The following is a 21,511-nucleotide window of genomic DNA, read 5'->3' as shown; positions in this document are numbered from 1 at the left end:
AAGTATTGAAAAAAAATATTTTTAAAAGATAATAAATAAGGCATGAATACGACTAAGATACGACTTAGGTTAGGGGACACGCTTCAATCCATATTGGAATACAGTTCCAATACAGCTTGAGTATTTTTTAATTTTTTTAAAGTTTGTTTTAATTTTAATATTTTTGCATTGAAATTTTAAAATAAAAAAATGCTAAAAGGAGAAAAAATCCATTTTCATAAAAAAAATCTGCATGTTTGCATACATATATAATTTTTTACATTTTTTTATTAACATGTCAAAGACATATCTATCCTTAATTTATCTTATGGTTATATTCATATACTGTCATACCCGTGTCTTAGTATCTTATATCTAAACTTCATAGTCAAAGATACATCCATAACTAATTTGGGGTCTACTTGTTGGCAGTTTAGGGATTTTAATAAAATATCAATAATCACCGGAAACACGTTACATTAGATTATCAATAAAGGTTGTGAAAAATACCTGGATCCATGGTAAGCAGCGGAATTGATGAGTCTGATAAACGGTTAGTTTTGTATTATTTCTCAACCAAATTACCATTTTTCTTTTGGGTCCTTAGGTTTCTCGTCAGATGGGGAGAAGAGAATACAATTTCTGATTTAGTGTATTGGGAACCACAACATTGCTTTAGGTTTTAACCTGTTAGAGTTCTCATTATTCTCTAACGGACTAAATTGGTTTCCGCTTATCAAGTCCATATTAATTTTTTATGATAGTCCAATAGGCTCACCAAATTAGATCACTTTTATTGAGTCCATAAATGTAAATAACTAATATAAATGATAAATATAATATGTAGCCCACACTAATTAATTAATTAAGAATTATAAAATTCCTAATAATCTTCCACTTGAGCTTCATATTAACCTTAATCATTTATATTGCAAAAGTCTTTAGACGCGTAATCATATGTTATTTACTTTTAGACTTTCCTTAAACAATCTGGTCCATCTTATATAGTAACACAGAATCATTACAGCTTTCCTCACAATCCAACGTGATTGAGCCATAATGATCACTAATGTCACATATACTTGATGACATAAATCAAATATGGATAAACGACATGAAAATAACATGCAATGTGATCTTATTCATGTTCATTTCCAAATAGCCCAAACTTTATTCTTTATAGAGATCAATCCAAACACAGTATAAATATTGCAAACAAAACAAGCTCAAAATGAAATGATAATCTTCAACTTTATTTTATAGAAAATCAATCTATACAAATATCTAAAAAACATAAGGCATATATAGAACATAAATGAGACTCCCACTAAACTAAGGTACTATAAGGAGTCACTCCCATATGAGCAGTGTGCTCTTGAAAAACTTTAGGTACCAAACCTTTCGTAAGTGGATCAGCTACCATATCATTAATCCTTAAATGTTCTATGGAAATTTGTCTATTCTGAACTCTTTCTTTAAAAACCAAAAACTTGATGTCAATAAACTTTGATTTGGTTGCACTCTTATTGTTGTTGGAGTAAAGAATTGTTGAGTTATTGTCACTAAATCTTTTATGGTCTTTCAATACCGTCAACCACACACAAACCAGTGACAAAATTTCTCAGCCATATCCCATGGTTGGATGCCTCAAAACAAGCAATGAACTCCGCGATCATAGTCGAAGAAGCTATGAGAGTCTGTTTAGCAGACTTCCAAGAGATAGCTCCTCCAGCCAGTATAAATATGTATCCAGATATGGAGTGTTTGCTATCTTGACATCCAGCAAAATCAGAGTCTGAGTACCCAATGATCTCCAAATTCTCAGAATTCTGATAAGTGAGCATGTATCCTTTTATTCTCTTTAGGTAACGCATCACACGTTTTGCTGCTTTTCAATGCAGCATTCCAGGATTACTCAAATATTTGCCCAGAACTCCTACTACAAATGTTATATCGGGACGAGTGCAAACTTGAGTGTACATTAGACTTCCTACTGCTGATGCATAAGGAATCTTTTGCATCTCTATTCTTTCAAGGTCATTATTAGGGCATTGTTTGAGACTAAATTTGTCTCCTTTAGCTATCGGGGTATCTCCTGGTTTACTATCTTTCATGCCGAATCTGTCTAGGACCTTATCGACATAACTTTCTTGTGACAACCTTAGGATATCTTGAGAGCGATCTCTTAGTATCTTGATTCCTAATACAAAAGAGGCTTCCCCAAGATCTTTCATCTCAAAATTTTTCATTAGAAATTTCTTAGTCTCTTGTAAGAAGCTTATATCGTTGCTAGCAAGCAGTATATCATCGACATATAACACCAAGAATGAGTATTTACTCCCACTAAATATATTTATTAAAAAACCTAAAATAGTTCTAGAAACAAATTGTGTTTACAGAAGCTAAAATCAGACTCATACTAAATCGGTGAAAATATTTATTAAAGATTTAATGTTTTAACCATGATTGAACCGATACTAAAAAGTAATAATAATAATATTAAATAATAATTAAATCAATACAATATCATAGCTTTATAACAATAAAATTTAAAATAAAACATTATTTTAAATTTTTTAACATTCAAAATATACATAAAAGTCTAAATCAAATATACCATAATTCAAAGGTTTTTAAGAACAAAATAATTGATAGAATAATTCATACATATATTTTTTTCTGAATATAATTCATACATATTTAATCCTTACTAAATATATATTTTTATTTATCTTTAAAATATTTCAAATTAAATTTAGAAATTAAAGAATAATTTTTTTTAAAAATATCAATTCAAATTGTTTTTTGGACTAGATTAATTGTTTCTCACCGATTTTGAAATGGTCCAGAGTTAATGGATCAACCAAACCAATCCAACTAGTTAGTCCAATTCAATCTTAAAATTTGACTTAAACTATTTAATTCTATAAATATTTTAAAATAAAATTTAATTTTATAATATTATTAATTAAAATTAATTAAGGGAAGTGTATTTAATTAGGATTTTAAAGAATTTTAATTTTTTTAAGAAAAAAGTCTTAAAATATTCAGAAAAGGTTTTTAAATAATATAAATAAATTTCGTGTTATTCAACCAAGATTATTATGATTTTTTACAACTTAAAAAAAGTATTTTAATTTTTAAAAGTATGCAAATTTTGATGCACTCTTTTTTATGATAAATTTTATTGGATTTTATGAAATTTTTTATGAAAAATACACATTAAACAATCTTATACAATCCGTGAGATTTCATAAGACTTTCTTTTTTTCTTTTTGTGCATATTGACATGATTTCTTTTTCCCATCACATATAATTCATTGTATATTTGTTGAAAGTGATAGACATTCATAATTTTTTACCAATGATCAACATGTCCTGGAACATAATATAAGAGATTTTTTCAATTCTTTAAATTTGGGGGACATCTTGACTACGTGCTTATATGAACATGAGAAATATATATTTTTAATGAACATGAGAAATTGAATTATATATAAGTAGATAAATATATAAATATTCATTCATATTATTGACAAACATTGTAGTATATAATTTTTATACAATTAACATGATTGATAATTGAAGGAGAATAAATCTATTGTGCTTATAAATATGTTAGGAGAAATTGATTAAAATTCTTTATATAAGATAAGTTTTATTTAAAGTACTAGGTGGACAAAATTTATGAATTATTGTTAATAAAAATTCATAAAATCCTTTAAAATCTTAAACATCCATAATATTTTTTCAAATTTTATGAATAGATATTTTATAAATTCATTAAAATCTAAACCACAAGATCGTAATTATAAAAATCTTTTAAAAAAAATCTTAAAAGTTATTATATTTTTACAAAGTCTTTTAAAATTCACATAAATCCTAATCTAGCACACCCCTAATTTTTACAAAATCTTTTAAAATTATTACCAAAATAATCTTTTAAAATCTTAATCTAACACACTCCTAATTTAACTATTTTTTAAGGGTAATATGGGCTAAAGTGATTATCACTTTACATATTTATTGCTGCTATAAAACAGCTGTTCAGCATTGACACTCATCATTAATCAATGAAAAAAAAAAATCTGTTCAGAAGTGATTTTCAGGACGGGCAAGGTACGAAAAATTGAAAACCATTTTAGTTCTCTGTTTCCCATCCCAGGCCACATAATCCAAAAAATGGCCTTACATTTCAACCAGATAAGAATCGCGTGCACACGCGCCTAACACTCCGGTGACGAGTGAGAGTGTCCTTTACTCCTTTTTGGCGGCATCATTTCACGTCTCATTTTCATTTCATTACGATCACTTCAAAAACAACTTTCGCTTGCTGTCTATTTAAACTCCTCCTCTTCCATCCTTTCACTTCTACCTCTTTCACCTTCTTCACGGTTCCTCTTCCTCTCTTCTTCTCTGTTAGAAACCCTAGCAAACACTGTATTTCGCTCTCGTTTTTCTGCCTCGTTCCGTGATCACTGACTCTGCCATGGCTGGTCCTGTTTCCTCGCTCGGCTACGTCAATACGGAAAGGAAATTCCTTAAGCATATCCGTGACAACGTTCACGGCAACATTTTGCTGGAGCCGGTAACCGTTTTTTTTTTCGCGCCTCCGTTCTTTGTTGAAACTTTCCTTCTCGAATAATGCGTTTCTACTTTGACGATTCTCTCTCTGTTTTCCGTTGTATAGTATTGTGCGCCGATGATTCTATAATGTAGATTCGTTGCATGAAACTTCGGATCGATGATTATGATTAGATTGAAGTAGATTCTTCAAGTATTTAAGTCTGCAATTGCTTTGGTTACCGTAATCAGAGAAAGAAAATGAGGAATTACTATAAATGATTTTGATGAAACTACTAGAGGTCTAGAATAGGAGAATATTGGTTTACTTGAAAGTAATTTGAGAATTTAATCTGTTTAGGCTAATGTATTTCATTGTAAACCTTGCTCTGTAGCGAGCGAAAGAGATTTGGAAAAAAAAAAATAAAGATACATTCTGTAATGCAGAGTTGTTGCATGAAATTTTGGATCGTTGATTGTGAGGAGATTGAAGTAGATTCGTTAAGAGTTAGAATATGCAGTTGTCTTGGTTAACGTTATCTGTGAAAGAAAATGAGGAATTCCTATAACTGATTTTGATGAACTACTATAAGTATAGAATAGTAAAATATCGGTTTACTTTAAATTAATTTGAGAATATAATCTGTTTAGGCTAATGTAATACATTGTAAATCTTGTCCTGTAGTCAACGAAAGAGATTTGAAAAAAATAAAATAAAGATACATTTGATATTCTGATATGTACTCCATTAGCTAGGGATGCTTATTCGTATGGAACACGAAAGTTTGACGTTACTGTCACATTGATGTAATTGTATAAGTAGCATATACTATTCTGTAAAAAAAAAAGAAGTAGCATATACTATATTATGTTAATTATTGGCTCGTAACTGTTTGTTTGTATGGTATCTTACTAATCATTGACCAAGTATGCAATTTATTTGGTAAAAAAGTGCATTGGAGTTTTTTCTTCACTATTCATTCAATATATTTTGGTGGAACTTGGAAACTTCTCATTTGTTTCACAGATATTCTTGAGCTTTATGGACACGGAACAATTTCAAAGGCAAGTATACGTTACCAAAAATAGAATCAAATAGTTACACTTAATGTACTCTTATTTATTTAATTTATTTCTTACGATTTTGTTCATTATGCAGACTTCGTGATTTGAAACAACTTGGTAAGTGAGCAATTAACATTCACCGCTTGATACGTTTTAAATGAATATCTATCAGGGAATAATTTTAGGATTAGCAATTAACATTCACCACCCGGAACAATTTCTTTGAAACGTGTCTTGCACGAAATATCAGCATGCTTTATCTAAGACAATCTATATTCAACTTTTTAGCTTCTCTTTATCCATTACTATGACAATTCTGCTAGCATCATTTTTTTGTGTCTTGTTTTGCATGCTATTTTATTGTCGTTGTGGGATTGGTTGCAGCTGTAATAAGCATCAAGTCATGAACCATAAAGAAGGATAGATAAAAGAGATATTACTTTTCTCTAATTGAATAGTTGTCAATCATGTATTAAATGATTATCAGTGTTTATAGAATGTGATTTTAATCATTTTATCAGTTTATACCCAAGAAACCAAGGTGATTTAAAAGTGGAGATATATTTGTTGTATTTTTTTAATTTTAAATGATAAAAGCAAACTCAATTTAAATGGACTTAACTTTATTGCCAACTCATATGATCCAGGCCTAAGTTATATGGTTTACCCTGGAGCCGTCCATTCTCGCTTTGAGCATTCACTGGGTGTTTATTGGCTGGCTGGAAAAGCTATTGATGCCATTAAAAAATACCAAGTAAATATAGTTCTTAAATTGTCTTATCTAGATACTGTTTGTAAGTTATGAGATTATATTACTTACCAATAATGCCATCCTTTTAGGGCCAAGAGCTTGGTATTGAACATACTGATGTATTGACAGTAAAACTTGCAGGTAATTGACATATCTACCAAATTAGTTCTTTGTTTTTACGAATATAATTCTACTACTCCATTATTAATTAATCATTTGTGTCTAGGATTGCTACATGATGTTGGTCATGGTCCATTCAGCCACACTTTTGAGCGTGGATTCCTTCCGCTTGTTCTTCAGGGCTCCACTTGGTACTTATTCGTGTTCTGGATAAAACAATTTAATACGGTTTTTCCCCTTTTAATCTTTTAATAACTTGCCTATTATTTTTTAGCTTCCAATGAAAATAACTATATGTTTCTAATTACTTTTCCTAAAAATATATTTAATAACTGTCAAAAAGAAAAATATTTAATAACCAAAACTGTGGATAGCAAACTTCACAACTTAGAGCTTGTTGTAAATTTTCTTGCTTAATTTTCTGTTAGATATTTCATTAGCAATGTTTCCCCCTAAAATCGAAGTTTGAGATCATAATATTTTATGAAGTTTTAGATCATGAGAACCAACTTGTATAAATTTTGTTTTTAAGTTGAGCAACCAATTAGTAGATTTGATGAATTTTAATTATGCCACTATCATTCCTTTTTTAGTTTAAATATCAAATGATGAAATATCAAAGCCTCTTTTAAGTTTGAATAACTCATTGTTTACAGCACAAATCAGTAGTTTGACATGAAGCCACACCACCACCTTTTTCTAGGCCTGTAATTGAAGCAAAATTTCTCTTCTCTGATACTGTGGCTTATAGCTCAGATATTACCTTTTCAGATGCTTTTGACATGGATCTTGCTTCAAGCCTTCAACAATAATATATTACTCTGTTATTATTTTGACTTTGTATGCAAAATATTATGTTTTGTTCAACTGTTTAATAACTTTTCTGTAATTAACTAGATCTTCACAGAACTACAATAATTTCATTCTGGAGAATCCATGCTTTTGAATTGCTAATATTAAGGCTTTCAGGTCACACGAGGAAATGTCTGTGAAGATGATAGATCACATTGTTGATCAACACAAAATTGATCTGGATTCTGAACTCCTAAAGAAAGTGAAGGTTAGACTGTAATTAGATGATTTTTTCTCAATTTTCTTTTATATGTATTTCCAAAGCTGAAATTCCATGAGCTTTTAGAAATGGCTGTTTCTTTTCATACCATGCAATGTGCCGAACACTGATGCTGTCTGCTCTTCTAGAGCTGAAATTTTCTTTATATGTTTTTCCAAAGCTGAAATTCCATGAGATATTAGAAATGGCTGTTTCTTTTTATACCATGAAATGTGGCAAGTAAATGCTTGTTGAACACTGATGCAGTCTGCTCTTCTGGTGCTGGAATGTTTTAATGAACACCTTTTTGTTTCACCTCTACTTTCATTAGTGTTGCCTAATGAAAGTATTTCACGTAAAAAAGTTTGATGTTATAATTCTTTAGGCCAATGGTTTCAGTTTCTAGACAAGGAACTTTGATGCATTTAATTCTTTTTGCAGGAAATGATCACTTCTAGCCCAGGCCATTCTTCACAAAGAGTAGGTCATCCTAGTGTCGGAGGATTTGTTTTCCTTTTATTTTATGATTTAATATATGCCATACTGCCTTCCTAACACTATTTGTTACAAATTTCCTTGTTATAAAAAAAAATACTCCTATATAAAGGAAAAGCGGTTCTTGTATGATATTGTTGCAAATGGTCGCAATGGAATTGATGTTGACAAGTGAGTTGATATTTTTCTGCCTTTCTTTCTCCTTTTGTACAACTTTATTGATACCCAATCTGTTGAGGGTAGAACTATATGTTATTCAATTTGCAGGTTTGACTACATTGTTCGTGATTCCCGGGCTTGTGGCCTAGGGTGCAACTTTCAGCATGAGAGGTGTTTATTTTTATATTCTAGGTGTGGCATTACTTTGTTGGGCTGACTGCTCTGAGTTTGACAATAGTTCACCAGTCACCAGTGCAATGATGTTGATTTCTTGAAATATGTGGCGCTTACTTCATTCCATGAACATTTTCTCAAAATGGAGTTTGCAATTTTGTAACTGAACATTTGTTTTTATTGACTATGCAGATTGATGGAGACCATGCATGTTGTGGATGATGAAATTTGTTACCGTGCTAATGATTGTTAGTACTTACTGAAAACTTTGATATCATTGTTAATGTGGAAGACTGGAAGTTATAGTACATCATTCCTGTTTAATATGTTGGTCAGATCTAACTGTTCACAAGTTATTTGCAACTCGGGCAGATCTTCATCAAACAGTCTATACACATGCAAAAGTAAAAGTGAGTATTTTACCAAAATTTAGTGATCTGAACTCGAAATCTTATTGTGTTTTAGAAAGAAAACACATTACTTTTGTACTGTTTCTTTTTCAGGCAATAGAATTGATGGTCATAGATGCACTGGTCAAAGCAAATCCGTTTCTTCAAATTACATCCTTAATTCATCAACCATCTGAATTTTGGAAGGTCTTAGTACATTGCAAGTTTTTGGTGCTTGGATTTTTTATTTAGCCTTACGGAACTCTCTTCAATTTCAGTTAGATGATTCAATTCTTAAAACGATTGAATCTTCTTCTCAACAAGAGCTGAAGGAATCCAGGGACTTGATCCAACGCATTCGAAGAAGGGATCTATACCAGGTATTCTAACTGATAAATCTATGAGGAGAGTTCCTTACTCCTTACCTTTTTTTTTTCTGTTTGTTTTCTAATCGGAAGAGAGAATTTAATACTCCTTGTGTAGATACAATAATACATGCATAGTATGTGACAAGTTGACAAAATATCTTACTCCATTTTTGTAGTACTGCAATGAATTTTCTGTTCCCAAGGAAAGACTGGACCACTTCAGAAGTATCACACCCCAAGATATCGTTTGTTCCCAGGTTGAAAAAGTTATTTATTAATAAGATCAAATTTTGCCTTTTCACTCAATACATGTATTATATGTATACATTCTCTTTTTTGGGTGCCTTGCAAAATGTGATACTTGTCTCATTATATCTCATTGCCATTTTTTTTTCAAATAGACTAATGGTGCCAATCTGAAAGAAGAGGATGTTGTTGTGAGCTATGTTAAAATTGATTTAACAAGAGGAAGGGCAAATCCTCTTGGAAGGTACTTGCTGAAGAAACAATTATTAATAAATTTAGGTATTCCTGAACATTTTCTATTTGGCAACATAATATATGACTAGTGGTATTTCTTCTTTATGCACGCATCTCCTGATCCAGTGTTAATTTTTTCAAGGTACTAATTCACTTGAATTCTCTTCTGTTATCTTTACTTTCATTTTCTTTCTTTTTTTTTGGGAAATATATTGATTGATAAATGTCTATGAAGTAAGAATTGAAATTTTTTTAATTGACTACTTTCAACTGATAATATTGCAAGATAGTGTTTGGATGTTGCAACTAACTCCAAATGTTGTGGTAGTTGATTAAGTGACATATTTTACTGAAGGCAAACAAAAATATTAAAAAATTGGAAGAAATAGAGTATCTTGAATTAGTATTTTATTTTAATCAATTGGTGGTTGGGTGGTGATTTTAAGTGCCGACTTTTGTCATAATGGCGTTTGAGTTTTCTCTGTTTATGTGTAACTCAAGTAATGTACATTTTCTTTTTTAAAAAAATATAGAGCTTCTTTGCAAGAAGCATCATCAAGTTATCATATTCCAAATAACATCTTGTATTCTTACTACCATTTTATAATTTGTTCAAATTGTTTTCTTTCCTGAATCCGCTAGTTTTCTTAATGTGTTCAGATGGCAAGGGCTCAACTGATTTATGTAATTGTATCAGGAGTACGGTAGTAAAGAAAAATTCCGCATCCCAAACGATTGCATCAGTCATCTGTTACCAGCATATTGCGAAGATGTGATAGTGAGAGTATACAGTAGGGAACGTGAGCAGGTTAGTAGCAACAAGAAGGAACATAGTACCTTCACAATTTGGAATTATTTTCAATATGCACTTTATGCCCATGAACTGATTTTTCGACATTTATTGTATAGGTGGAAGCTGTTTCTAATGCTTTTGAAAATTATCAGCTTAAGACATTTGGAAGGAAAAAACAAGTGCACGATACTCCTGAGAAAAAGAAACGTCCAAAGTACTTTCCAAGCTTGTAAGTATCTACTACTCAACAATCTTCATCTTAAGCCACGAGCGGGTCTAGTGTCTGGACCCAATAGCAAATATTAGTTGATATCTTGCGTTCGACGCTGGTTGTGTGGAGCCTCTTCATTTCCATGGAAACTTTTCCACATATACAAAAATACAGTGTTTTTGTACTTGAAGTGTTGACGAATGTGTCTACCAGGTTCTGCTCGAACAAAATTTCAATATATTGAGAAAAGGCCTAGAACGAGTAGATTGTTTAGTTATTAATTTTGATGGCAAGAATATGAAATGAATGAGTCGTGATGGTAACCTGAAAACAAGGGAAATGAATGATCTTGAATTCTCGATACTTAAATGTCTTATCGACTAGTGGACTAGTGGTTATAACATTTGATTTTTCTGTCAATTGTTTTTTAACATTTGATTTTGCTTAAGTTTAGGGAAATGATTGTTTCGTTTTTTTTTCTAAAAAAATCTTAAAAAGTTAAAATAAATAAGTGTTTTTTTCAGATAAAAAGTGATTGTTTTTGTAAAGTTAAAATTAAACAGGCACTTTATAACCATGTAACTATTTTTTCTTCTTCTTTCTAGTTAAAGTTTAGATTTGATGTTTCTAAAGTGAATGAGTAAAATAAACCCCACTTGTCTTTTGGAGTGAAGTAAATATAAATGTTTTTGTGTAAGCGTTTCTTTGAATTAAGAGGCTTTCTTGCTTTGGATTTATTGTTTTGGGCTGGGTTGTCATTCCTTCGGAAATTTTTTCTATTTTCTAATAAAAGAAATGCCTTAATTGGTTAAAATGAAATAAAATTGTACATGAATGGAGGACCAGAACCAAAAATCAAGGAAATGAGACATCCTACAAAATGGAGCATTTAAGAAATGGTCGTTAGAGATGAAGGGAAAAAAATAGTACTTCGCATGATTGAAGTCCGAGACCGACTACCTATTAAGTATTAACTAATTTATGTAAAGTTTGATTCTTATAAATTAGTCAATCATGTAAGGCCTTTTCTTCTTACACTTCACAATTCATATATCTCATCTTATACGTCCTTTCATAATGGAAAGGTTAATTTTATTGAATTTAAAATTGATTTTAATTTTAGTTAGTTAAACATAGTATGTGAATTTTATAAATATTTTGATATTGTCTTTGATTCCTACATATAAAAAAAAGTATTTGCAGGGACTAAAATCATGCACCCCATGAAAAGTATTTTAAAATTGACGCTTGACAATTTTTACCTTTGACTCTTCTATTTTTATTTTTATTTTACTTTTAAACAGTGAGAAACATAAATACACTAAAATGTAAAACCCATTACAAAGATATTAAATTATTATTTTGAATAACACAACTATAGTCAATAACTATTGTCCACCCACTAAAAACACACTTAATATCCTTCAAAACAATTTATTCTTAGTTTATCTTCTTGAGATTATGCAACGTTGTTTAACTAAGTTTTCTTCAATTCTCAAGTCCAATAATCACTATTGCAACAAAAGTTAAAATTAGTCACCCCCATTGCATAGACCCAATCCAATCCTACCCGAGTGAAACTTCTTGCACCTTCAAAATTTGCTTCAGGCACCCATTATATTACGGAATGCACAATTCATAATACAAAATTACATTAAAAATTGGGCATTATATACTGTAATGGGGTTTCAAGAGGGTGCAAGAAGCAACACTCACCATTGTATGCCTTATCTTCATATGAATCGGCCATGACAATCTTTCAACTTTCATTACACAAATTAGACCACCATTATACATGTCTTTTCTTCCAAACAAACAAGTTGTAATTGTTCCCATTATAAAAAAAATTAAGTCATTATGCAATATTGTTTTTCTCAAGCCTATAACAATTACACCTTTTCCTTTTTTTTTACTTTATTTTTTTATTTTGTTTTATCATCCCACAAAAAAGGATAATATAGAATTAAAAAATTACAACTCAATGTCATCTATCTTCAAACGATGAAATGGATTTATTTACTGATTTCATTATAAAATACAAAAAATAAAAAAGTATTTTTATTCCATTCTATTCCAATCTAATTCATTTCATCCTATTAGATTCTAATTCATTTCACTTCATTTGCATAACTCAAGGGTAGAGAATATGTTTGTGTTCATCTACTGCAATTAAGATCTTTAGCTTTTCGATGAGATATTAAAGTATTTTAACAAGTTTTAATCTTTTAGACTAGCTATGATACTAACTCTCCATTGGAGTAGAATGATGGAAAGTAAAATTTATAAGTTTCTTAAAATTTTCAGGATAAAATTTGTCAATTTAATTTGTTGGCTAAAATTGGAAAAATAGTGTAAAACGCATCCGATTTCAGACAGGGTTCTTACGTGGAGCGAAGTCGCATCATCACGAACTTTACCGAAAAATCGTACCGAAACACAGACGCGGCATTTTCTATTCTATTGCATCGTATCTAGGGCACGCACGCACACACATACACACAGAGATCAATTTTCACTCTCTCACACACAAATCCCAAACTTCTTCAATGGCGGATTTCGCTTCTTCCCCCGCAACCCTACCCCTCAATCCCCAACCCTCCGAATCCGCACCAGATCCACTCCCCCAATCCGCAACACCACCCTCATCCACGCCCATCGCCACAAACCCTAATCCCAATCCAACGCTTCTTCCTCCGCCGCCCGCTCTCCTCTTTCCGGCGGGCACTCCGCCGCAGGTCCCCGGCGTACTCCCTCCCTCATTCCGCCCGCTCGCTCCGCAATTCTCCCCCGTCCCCTCGCCCAACCCGGCCTTCCAAAGCCCTGCCGTTCCTCCGCCCGGCGTGACCGGCGCCGCCGTGGCAGTTCCGCCGCCGCAGATGCAGCAGATGCTTTCGTACCAGATTCAACCCGGTAATCCGGCCCTGCGGCCCTTCGCTCCGATCCCCAACGGTTACGCTGCAGCTCCGACCATAACTCCCGCGGGTGGGTCATTCATTCATTCATTCAATCGTTTGATGTTCCTTTGTGAATTTGCATTTAAATTTGATTTAATTTAGTTTAATTCAACGCTCCTTCGTTGGTTGCTTCAATGTTTTATGACTTTGGAATTATTAGTTATTATCAATGTGGTTTCTTTATTGCGCTGTGAAAATGTGTGAAGACTGTTTATTGAGTGAGTGGTGGCTATAGAAGACAGTCATGGCGTTGATTGATAGATTAATAGTTATTGTTTTATTAGGGGATGGGTTTGTTTTGGAAGAGTGGGTTGTGTTCGGAGAGATTGAGAATTTGAGAGAGTTCTTAATGGTTGGATAAGGGGTATCGATGACGGGATGTTTTCTCCTACAGTGTCTTGATTGAATTCATTGAGAAAGGTTGGAGGGCTTCATATTGCTTAAAGACCACCTCTCTACAAACAACTCATTTTTTGGTATGCACATATTTGTCTGGTTTCTAGCTTGTCTTGTCTTTTACTGGAATTGGAAGTGAAGCGATGCTGACTAAAAAAAATGAAAGAGTGATTGTTCTTTTGTAGATCTAAATAATGTATGGTTGTGTCGTGCTCTCGTTTTAGTAGGCCACTTTCTGCTAGTTATAAGAGTACTTTCCCTTCAATGGCTTTATGAATTCCAGAAGCCGACAATGTTTGCAACTGAATGAATGCACACGTTGGCCTTGTGTCATGAGGTATTGCAATCTTTTCTCTCTATCACAGTTTCATTTAATTTTTTAATGCTGCAACGTATGCTGCTGTATAAAAATGAACTTATAATTCAACTAGAATTTCTTCTTATTAAACCACACGTACATAAGATTATGCAAGTTACTATTTGCAATTGGTGGATGAGATAGTTTGAGAAGCCTGCTATGTTGCAAGGGGTCAGACAAAGGTAAGCACTTTTTACACATTCGTGAATTTCAAAACTCGATAGCATTTGTTATTGTTTTCTTCAGGTTGTCATTTCAGCTGGTGATTGTTGGCTGTGCTGCCATCTCTGTTGTGCTTTTGATGTGTGGTAACAGCATTCCATTGTTCTTGCCACATTTTTTTCTTCTTGCGTATATCTTTAGTGTTGTACTGATTTGCTTATGGTGTATACATATTCACTCATAATCTGCTCTAATATATTTGCATAGATGTTTTTCTACTCTGTACAGGAATTCCTCGTTACCCCCCTCCTTATGGAACTATGGTTCGTCCTGTATTTCCTGCACGCCCTCCTGGAGCAGTTAACATACCTACAATATCACGCCCGCCTGTTGCAGGGATCCCTGCAGTTCGCCCAATTATTCCGCCTGTAGTCAGACCTGTGGTAGCCCCTAGTGTTACTCCAGCTGAGAAGCCTCAAAACACAGTTTACATTGGCAAGATTGCACCAACTGTGGAAAATGAGTTCATGCTCTCTCTCCTTCAAGTAAATTTTTAAGTTTGTTCTTTCTTCTGGGGTGAGAACAGGGTTTAGTTATTTAGTGCAAGGGATTCTGTTATGCAACTTCTATTTTTTGAGTTTTTTTTTAGAAGCTGCTACTTTTGGCTTTGAGAAAAGCACTAAATCAACTTTTTTTTAGGTTTTTGCCTTTTCTTTTAAAAACTTGTGTAGTTATAATATTTTTAACATATTTTAACTGAAAAAACTTTTTCTCAATTATTCTCTTTCCAGACTTTTTTATATGTACAAGACATTAGGTATCTTAAAGTCCTTGGTTATAATTATAAATATGCTGTTTCTATTATTTTTTTAAAGTTATGTGGAACTATCAAGACCTGGAAACGTCCTCAGGATTTATCAACTGGAACTCCTACAAGTTTTGGGTTTTATGAGTTTGAGTCTGCAGAAGGGGTTCTTCGTGCCTTGCGTCTCCTTACTAAACTGAATATTGATGGGCAAGAATTGAAGGTATGTCTTCATCTTTTATGTCTTTGCCTTATTTATATTACTATAGGATTGAAGGTATCAATTTGATATTTTGCTTTTGGGCATGGCTACTAATTGGCTAATAATACTCCCTCCTCCCCTTTTTATAAGACCCTTTTCTAATTGTTTGTTGCATTAATTATTTTTTCCTAAAGTACCCTTAATTAGTTAACAAATTTTTTAGCCAAAGAAAAATAAATGCTAGAAATTAATGAGATAAACTTTCTCTCTCTTATTAGGATTCGAGAAGATAAGTAGAAAATTGGTGAAAAGCAAGTGGAAAGAGAGAGGTGATTAATTTTAAAATTTGTAACAAATTATTTGGAAGAATGTTACAAATTATGGACAAATTTTAATGTCACTAACTAAATTAACCAATTTTCTTGAGGGGTATGAATTAGTTGAAGAATGTCTTTGACGTAACTGTTTGGTGCATTCCATGAATGTTGAGCTCTATATTGATAGTACTATTGCATCTGCATTTTCCAATCGTATAAAATTTCTCTGAACAAGACACATAATTGTTATATTAAAAGTCATCTTGACCAAATACATTTTTTCCCTTGTACATCTAAGGATCTTAGCCATTTATTATATATTTTTTAACAGGTCAATGTGAATCAAGCTATGAAAGAAAATCTGGAGCGGTATGATAAGACAAAAACTGAGAACTTGAAGAACAAAAAAACTCAGGCAGGAGTAGGTGAAAAAAACGAAGGTGAACAACCTTCTAATGCAAACAAGGATGCAAAGGCTGACACAGAACCCTCAAATAAAGAGGTTCTTGAATCATCAAACAAGGAATCACATGATGTGGCAAACTTTGGGATTGTCACTGATGAAGATAGAGAAGCTGATCGTGAGGCTTTAGAAAAGATTTCAAAGATGATAGAGGAAAGGTTGAAGATTAGACCTTTGCCTGCACCATCTGCTCAGCTGACTGGTGATGGTTCTGTAAATTTAACTTCAGAACAACCTGTTAAAGCAAGGGATGGAGACTCTGTTGTGGATACCGAGAAGAATGGTAAGGGAAAAAGACACTTCAATTCCTGTATCTATTTTGCTGTTGAGTGTAGACCCAACAGGGTTATATTTTATCATCAGGATACCTTATTTGTAAATTTATTATTCTGAAACTTTTCTTTTCAAATTGTGTAGAATCTGCTGAAAATAAAAATGAGAAAGAGACAAACAATGATAACAAACCAACCAGTGAACATGAAAGGACTGAAAGTCCTGATAGAAGGCATGATAGAAAAAGCAGAGAGAGGGACCGAGATAGGGAGCTAAAACGAGAAAAAGATAGAGAACTTGAAAGATATGAAAGAGAAGCAGAGCGGGAACGTGTTCGGAAAGAGAGGGAACAAAGACGAAGGGTTGAGGAGACTGAGCGTCAGTATGAAACATATTTGAAGGATTGGGAGTATAGAGAACGAGAGAAAGAGAAAGAGCGTCAGTATGAAAAAGAGAAGGAGAAGGAAAGGGAACGTAAAAGGAGAAAGGAGATACTTTATGATGAAGAGGATGAGGATGAGGATTCTAGGAAGAGGTGGCGCAGAAGTGTGATAGAGGATAAGAGAAAGAAGAGGCTGCGTGAGAAGGAAGATGACCTGGTCGACCGACAAAAAGAAGAGGAAGAAATTGCTGAGACCAAAAAGAAGGCCGAGGAGGAACAGAAGCAACAAAGAGATGCATTAAAGCTATTATCTGAGCATGTGGTAAATGCTGGTAAGGAAAATATGATTACTGAAGAGATTACTATTGAAGTTAAAAGCATCGTTGCTGAACAAGATACTGTAGCTGATTATCATCATGAATATCATATTGGTAATTTTAATAACTATTCTCAATTTTTGGTTTCCTCTCTCTCTCTCAAATTAAATGTAGTAATGCTTTACAACGACAGGTGACGGTGATTCAATAAATGTCATCAATGATGAATCAATAATAGCATCTGTTGCTACAACTGATGCACAGTCAGGTGGCAATGCTCCTACAAAGAAATTGGGGTTTGGTCTAGTTGGTTCAGGGAAAAGAACATCTGTCCGTTCTGTTTTCCATGAAGAGGATGATAATGAGGCCAAAAAAATGAGGCCATTGGTTCCAATTGATTACTCAACTGAAGAATTGCAGGCAGTTCAACCTACGGTTTCTGGGCCAACGCCACCAAATTTGGCTGCTGCTGCAGAATTTGCAAAGCGTATATCCAGTACAAATTTCAAGGAAGAGAAGCTGGATGGTGAACGGGATAGAAGTAGGCGTTCAAATGAGAAGTCTAACCACCGGGACAGGAGTGATGATGGCACTCACAACAGAGATGAAAACAAGGAGAGAATTCCTGGCCGTGACAGGGATCGAGATCATGGATCGGAGAAACTCAGGACTTCTGATAACAAGAGGCTTTTGGATGCAAAACAATTGATTGATATGATACCAAAGACGAAGGAGGAGTTGTTCTCATATGAGATAGACTGGGCAGTATATGATAAGGTACATGATCCTAATCTGCAGATTTTGATTTGTTACTATTTGATTTTGAATGAATAAAAAGAGAGTTGGCAGATCTATATTTCATTTGGCTTGAGTCAGACTGGTATACCTTGATTGCTTTTTGTGTAAGGTTATTGGCAGAAAGAGTGAAGCATTGTAGTAGTAGTTGTGTGTGGAAGGAACTGTTCTGGGAGCCTAGAAATTAGAAAAACCACGAAAAAGTTTGAGGAGTCTATAGAATTTTAAGAATGAACTTCCCACCAATGATTGGAAAGGAAAAACACCTTTAGATCCCTTGTTTTCTTTATATATTTTGGGATTTTTAGAAACATAAAAATATGAATGAGTGGAGGCCAGATGGGAACCTTCTCATCTTTTTAGAAATATAATCAACTTTACATTTTTTGAAATTTTATCCATCAAGAACATCCTTTATTTTTGAACAAGATTGCATCACTCGAGCTCAGTTGAGTTGAACAGCTCTTGCACAGGAACTGTTTAAACTGTTTTTGTTTGTACTTGTTTTTTTATTATTTGAGTTTGTGCAGTCTGAAAAGTTGATAATGTTGTTTTATGGTCTAAATATTTGGTTTTATATTATGTTCTTTTTCAGCATCAATTACATGATAGAATGAGACCGTGGATTTCAAAGAAAATCCAAGAGTTTTTGGGGGAAGAAGAAACTACATTGATAGATTATATTGTTTCCAGTACACAAGAACATGTGAAAGCATCACAAATGCTTGAGCGACTTCAGATCATTTTGGATGAAGAGGCTGAAATGTTCGTTCTGAAGATGTGGAGGATGCTTATCTTTGAAATAAAGAAGGTAGAGTCAGGGCTAGCTTTGAGGTCAAAATCATGATTTTTTTATTATTATTATATGTTCTTCCTTTCCTTTGCTGCTGGATTGATATTTTAACATTGATCCTTGACATGTCTTTACCCTAAATTGTAAAATGGCTGCATAATCATAAACGGTTGAATGTAATTTTTCAGTATGTATTGCTTCAGCATTCAAGTAGTTACCGTTTAAAACCCCGTTTTCTTCATCCATGAGAATCCGGTGGCAATTTTTGTAAGTGAATAGTGTAGAACTTTGATTTTTTTTTTAAATGATTGTTCTGAACTCCTGCTTCTTTCATTTCTTTGGAAATAAAATAAGAAATACCGTCAAAAAATACTTAACCTTTTAGTTTTGGTAGATTCTACGGTGGACCATGAATTAAGTGATTCACCTGTGGACCATGAAAGATAACCGTTAGATATATTGCTAAAAAAATTGAATGGATAAGATTAAATGAGATAGAATACCGGATACTTATTCATATAGAATTAGATAATTTGCAGTTAGGTCCTTATATCAAAAGCAAGAATTGGATCTATTTGTAAATTTTCGTTTGAATGATTGGGAAATTGAAACCCTAATAGAAGAGAAGAGCAAAGGCACATCCCAACTCCTAGTCTTAGAGCACCACCGTCAACTGAGCCCAACTGAAACCCTAATAACCATGATAGATTTGGGAATAGTGGCGAATTATGATGATGATGCAGACCAAATCCTAGTCTCCAAGAATAGCACAATTCCTGGAAGTCACACCTCCAACTATGGTGACAAGTCTAGTGATAACAATGCAGAAGTTCGACTACACCACTGCGTACCACAATTGTGGTGACAATTGCCTCAAAGCACAACTACCACAAGTACTGTATGTCTCAGGTGCGACAATTGCCGTGAGTGACTGTTCTATGATGACACGAGGTTGTTCAAGAAACATTTGTGAATAAGTTTTGAATCCATCTTCAAACAAGTCTCGCATGCATCGTTTTTGTGGTTCTCAACATTTTTCCTACTCGTTGGAAGAAAAAGGATCAGATCGAAATGTCAGAGGCTTGGCAGACCTCTTAAGCAAGAAAGCATCTGAGTCACAAAGTGGTTAATGTAAAAGAGCAAGTTTTTTTGTGTTTCTGAAAAATAATTTTTTTAATTGGGTTTTTGTAAAACCTAATATGATTTGTTGATTCATATGAGATCCCAGATTGTTTATGAATGGGTCTTTTTTGGTTCTTTCTGAATCGTGCAAACAAGATTTCCATTGATTTTTTTCCTTTGATTCAAGAGTATTTCTGAACTATGTTATGTCTGAATCATGTTTGAAGTGTTTTTCTGAAGTTTTTTCGAGTCAATCAGTTTAACATATGACTAGTTAGCTTTTTGTGAAAAAATTAATTACATTTCAAAATTCAAAATAATAACCAAAGAAAAGCAAAAGAAAGATAAAAAGGCTTGCAGATCTGGATTTGGAAAGGAAAAAATCATGGATGTGGATGAAAGATAAATGCAGATCTGGACGGAAAGTAAAAAACCACGGGTGAGAGGATGATTGAGTTTCGAGGGCTATTTTGCAATTTTAAAAACTTTTCTTAAGCACTATGGTTGCAATTTTCGAAATCTTTAAAAAACATTGTACATACCGGAACTAAGCGTGTTTACCTACGATAGCAGGTTATTTTTTGTGGTCCAGTGATGGACCATATATTAATATGGTCCACGGTAGAATTCACCTTTAGTTTTTTTTTTTTCTTTTCTCTTGTGCGGCTTTGTTTTTGGTCTCGTGTCACATATCGATTCAGTAGCAAAGGTCAATTTGAATTTTCTTTCACCTTGCAACCTTGATCCAGAGTGACTATGTTCCCCTTTTGTCATTATTCTTGAAATTCCAGTGTCTACATCGTCACTACAATTCAATGGGAAAATAATTTGGGCTGGTGTTGAAAATTTCTCTTACATTAGTTTTCAGAAAGGTAAAAAAGAACTACAGAAGTGAAATATGAAATTTTATGAGCTTAAATCTTTAGTTCCATGTGGTGAGTTAGCATTTCAGGACAAACTAAAAATTCCCCTATTTCTTCCATTGGTCTTAGCATTTCAGGACAAAAATTTGCTCAAGGATGTCATATCTCTGAATTTTCTATCTTCAATACTCAAGAATGCCTTAGGAACAATTACTTTTTTTTGCTAAGAATATGCTGTGTTTTTTTTCATGCATTACTGTGAGATTAGCCTTTTGGCTTGACACCACTAAATATCCCTTAGGTTTTTCTTCCAAAATTTTAACCTGTTTACCGGAGTCTTGTATAAAACGTTAATTTGGTCAGATTGTTGATAGATTGTTATTATTAGTCAAATTTTGTTTATTTAACCAAAAGTGAAAAAGTACCAAGTTTAATAACCAACGGTTTTCGGAACATTGGCGCCCAATTTCTTATGCACAGTAAGGAAGCCAAAATTTTCAACATCCACAGAACGTCTGTTCACGTTGGTCATATGGCAATACAAGCAGACCTTCAGTTTACAGATTTAATAATCATAAGTGATTTTCTGATGCTCACCTGTTTTAAAATCATTACTGAATTTAATTCTTAATGTTAAAGATCAAATTAATTAATACGCAGTAAAATCATAGACTAAAATGACTTATAATTCTCAATATCAGTGACGAAATT

General features: G+C 33.0%; 2 protein-coding genes across 16 annotated transcripts; both read left to right on the top strand.

Moving 5' to 3' along the window:
* The first annotated feature begins 4,115 nt into the window (after positions 1-4,115).
* On the top strand, positions 4,116-10,999 carry LOC114380230 (deoxynucleoside triphosphate triphosphohydrolase SAMHD1 homolog). Of its 5 annotated transcripts, none has more exons than XM_028339232.1 (19): positions 4,127-4,567; positions 5,570-5,607; positions 5,702-5,724; positions 6,255-6,361; positions 6,448-6,499; positions 6,585-6,669; positions 7,448-7,538; positions 7,971-8,009; positions 8,137-8,195; positions 8,292-8,375; positions 8,550-8,605; positions 8,694-8,767; positions 8,861-8,953; positions 9,025-9,126; positions 9,291-9,371; positions 9,516-9,604; positions 9,721-9,736; positions 10,292-10,402; positions 10,504-10,999. In XM_028339232.1, exons 1-19 carry the CDS (start codon positions 4,469-4,471, stop codon positions 10,618-10,620), a joined length of 1,416 nt encoding a protein of 471 aa, XP_028195033.1. In that variant the 5' UTR covers positions 4,127-4,468; the 3' UTR covers positions 10,621-10,999. The 5 variants fall into 5 exon arrangements, 4 of the variants coding, with proteins under 4 accessions (XP_028195057.1, XP_028195033.1, XP_028195050.1 ...); XM_028339241.1 differs by having other exon boundaries at positions 4,132-4,567; positions 8,292-8,354; XR_003659694.1 differs by lacking the exon at positions 9,721-9,736 and having other exon boundaries at positions 4,116-4,567; positions 9,516-9,639; positions 10,504-10,527.
* Positions 11,000-13,025: 2,026 nt separating this feature from the next.
* Positions 13,026-19,133, top strand: LOC114380184 (RNA-binding protein 25-like). Of its 11 annotated transcripts, none has more exons than XM_028339212.1 (9): positions 13,405-13,580; positions 13,947-14,028; positions 14,232-14,285; positions 14,757-15,013; positions 15,344-15,496; positions 16,124-16,538; positions 16,673-17,341; positions 17,421-18,004; positions 18,618-19,133. In XM_028339212.1, the coding sequence occupies exons 4-9, from the start codon at positions 14,789-14,791 to the stop codon at positions 18,867-18,869; spliced, it is 2,298 nt and encodes a 765-aa protein (XP_028195013.1). In that variant the 5' UTR covers positions 13,405-13,580; positions 13,947-14,028; positions 14,232-14,285; positions 14,757-14,788; the 3' UTR covers positions 18,870-19,133. The 11 variants fall into 11 exon arrangements, with proteins under 11 accessions (XP_028194941.1, XP_028195013.1, XP_028194995.1 ...); XM_028339194.1 differs by having other exon boundaries at positions 14,553-15,013; XM_028339184.1 differs by having other exon boundaries at positions 14,176-14,285; positions 14,553-15,013.
* Positions 19,134-21,511: the final 2,378 nt, after the last annotated feature.

This window comes from Glycine soja, chromosome 2, assembly GCF_004193775.1.
Source record: "Glycine soja cultivar W05 chromosome 2, ASM419377v2, whole genome shotgun sequence".
Classification (NCBI taxonomy): Eukaryota; Viridiplantae; Streptophyta; class Magnoliopsida; order Fabales; family Fabaceae; genus Glycine; species Glycine soja.
This window is presented reverse-complemented; position numbering and strand designations above follow the sequence as displayed.

Bases quoted from the DNA above. Each gene is read 5' to 3' on its own strand.
- LOC114380184 (XM_028339140.1), top strand. From the start codon at position 13,145: ATGGCGGATTTCGCTTCTTCCCCCGCAACCCTACCCCTCAATCCCCAA. The intron at 13,581-14,756 runs GTGGGTCATTCA...TACTCTGTACAG, and splicing joins TCCGACCATAACTCCCGCGG to GAATTCCTCGTTACCCCCCT. The intron at 15,014-15,343 runs GTAAATTTTTAA...ATTTTTTTAAAG, and splicing joins TCATGCTCTCTCTCCTTCAA to TTATGTGGAACTATCAAGAC.
- LOC114380230 (XM_028339232.1), top strand. From the start codon at position 4,469: ATGGCTGGTCCTGTTTCCTCGCTCGGCTACGTCAATACGGAAAGGAAA. The intron at 7,539-7,970 runs GTTAGACTGTAA...TTCTTTTTGCAG, and splicing joins AACTCCTAAAGAAAGTGAAG to GAAATGATCACTTCTAGCCC. The intron at 8,954-9,024 runs GTCTTAGTACAT...CTTCAATTTCAG, and splicing joins AACCATCTGAATTTTGGAAG to TTAGATGATTCAATTCTTAA.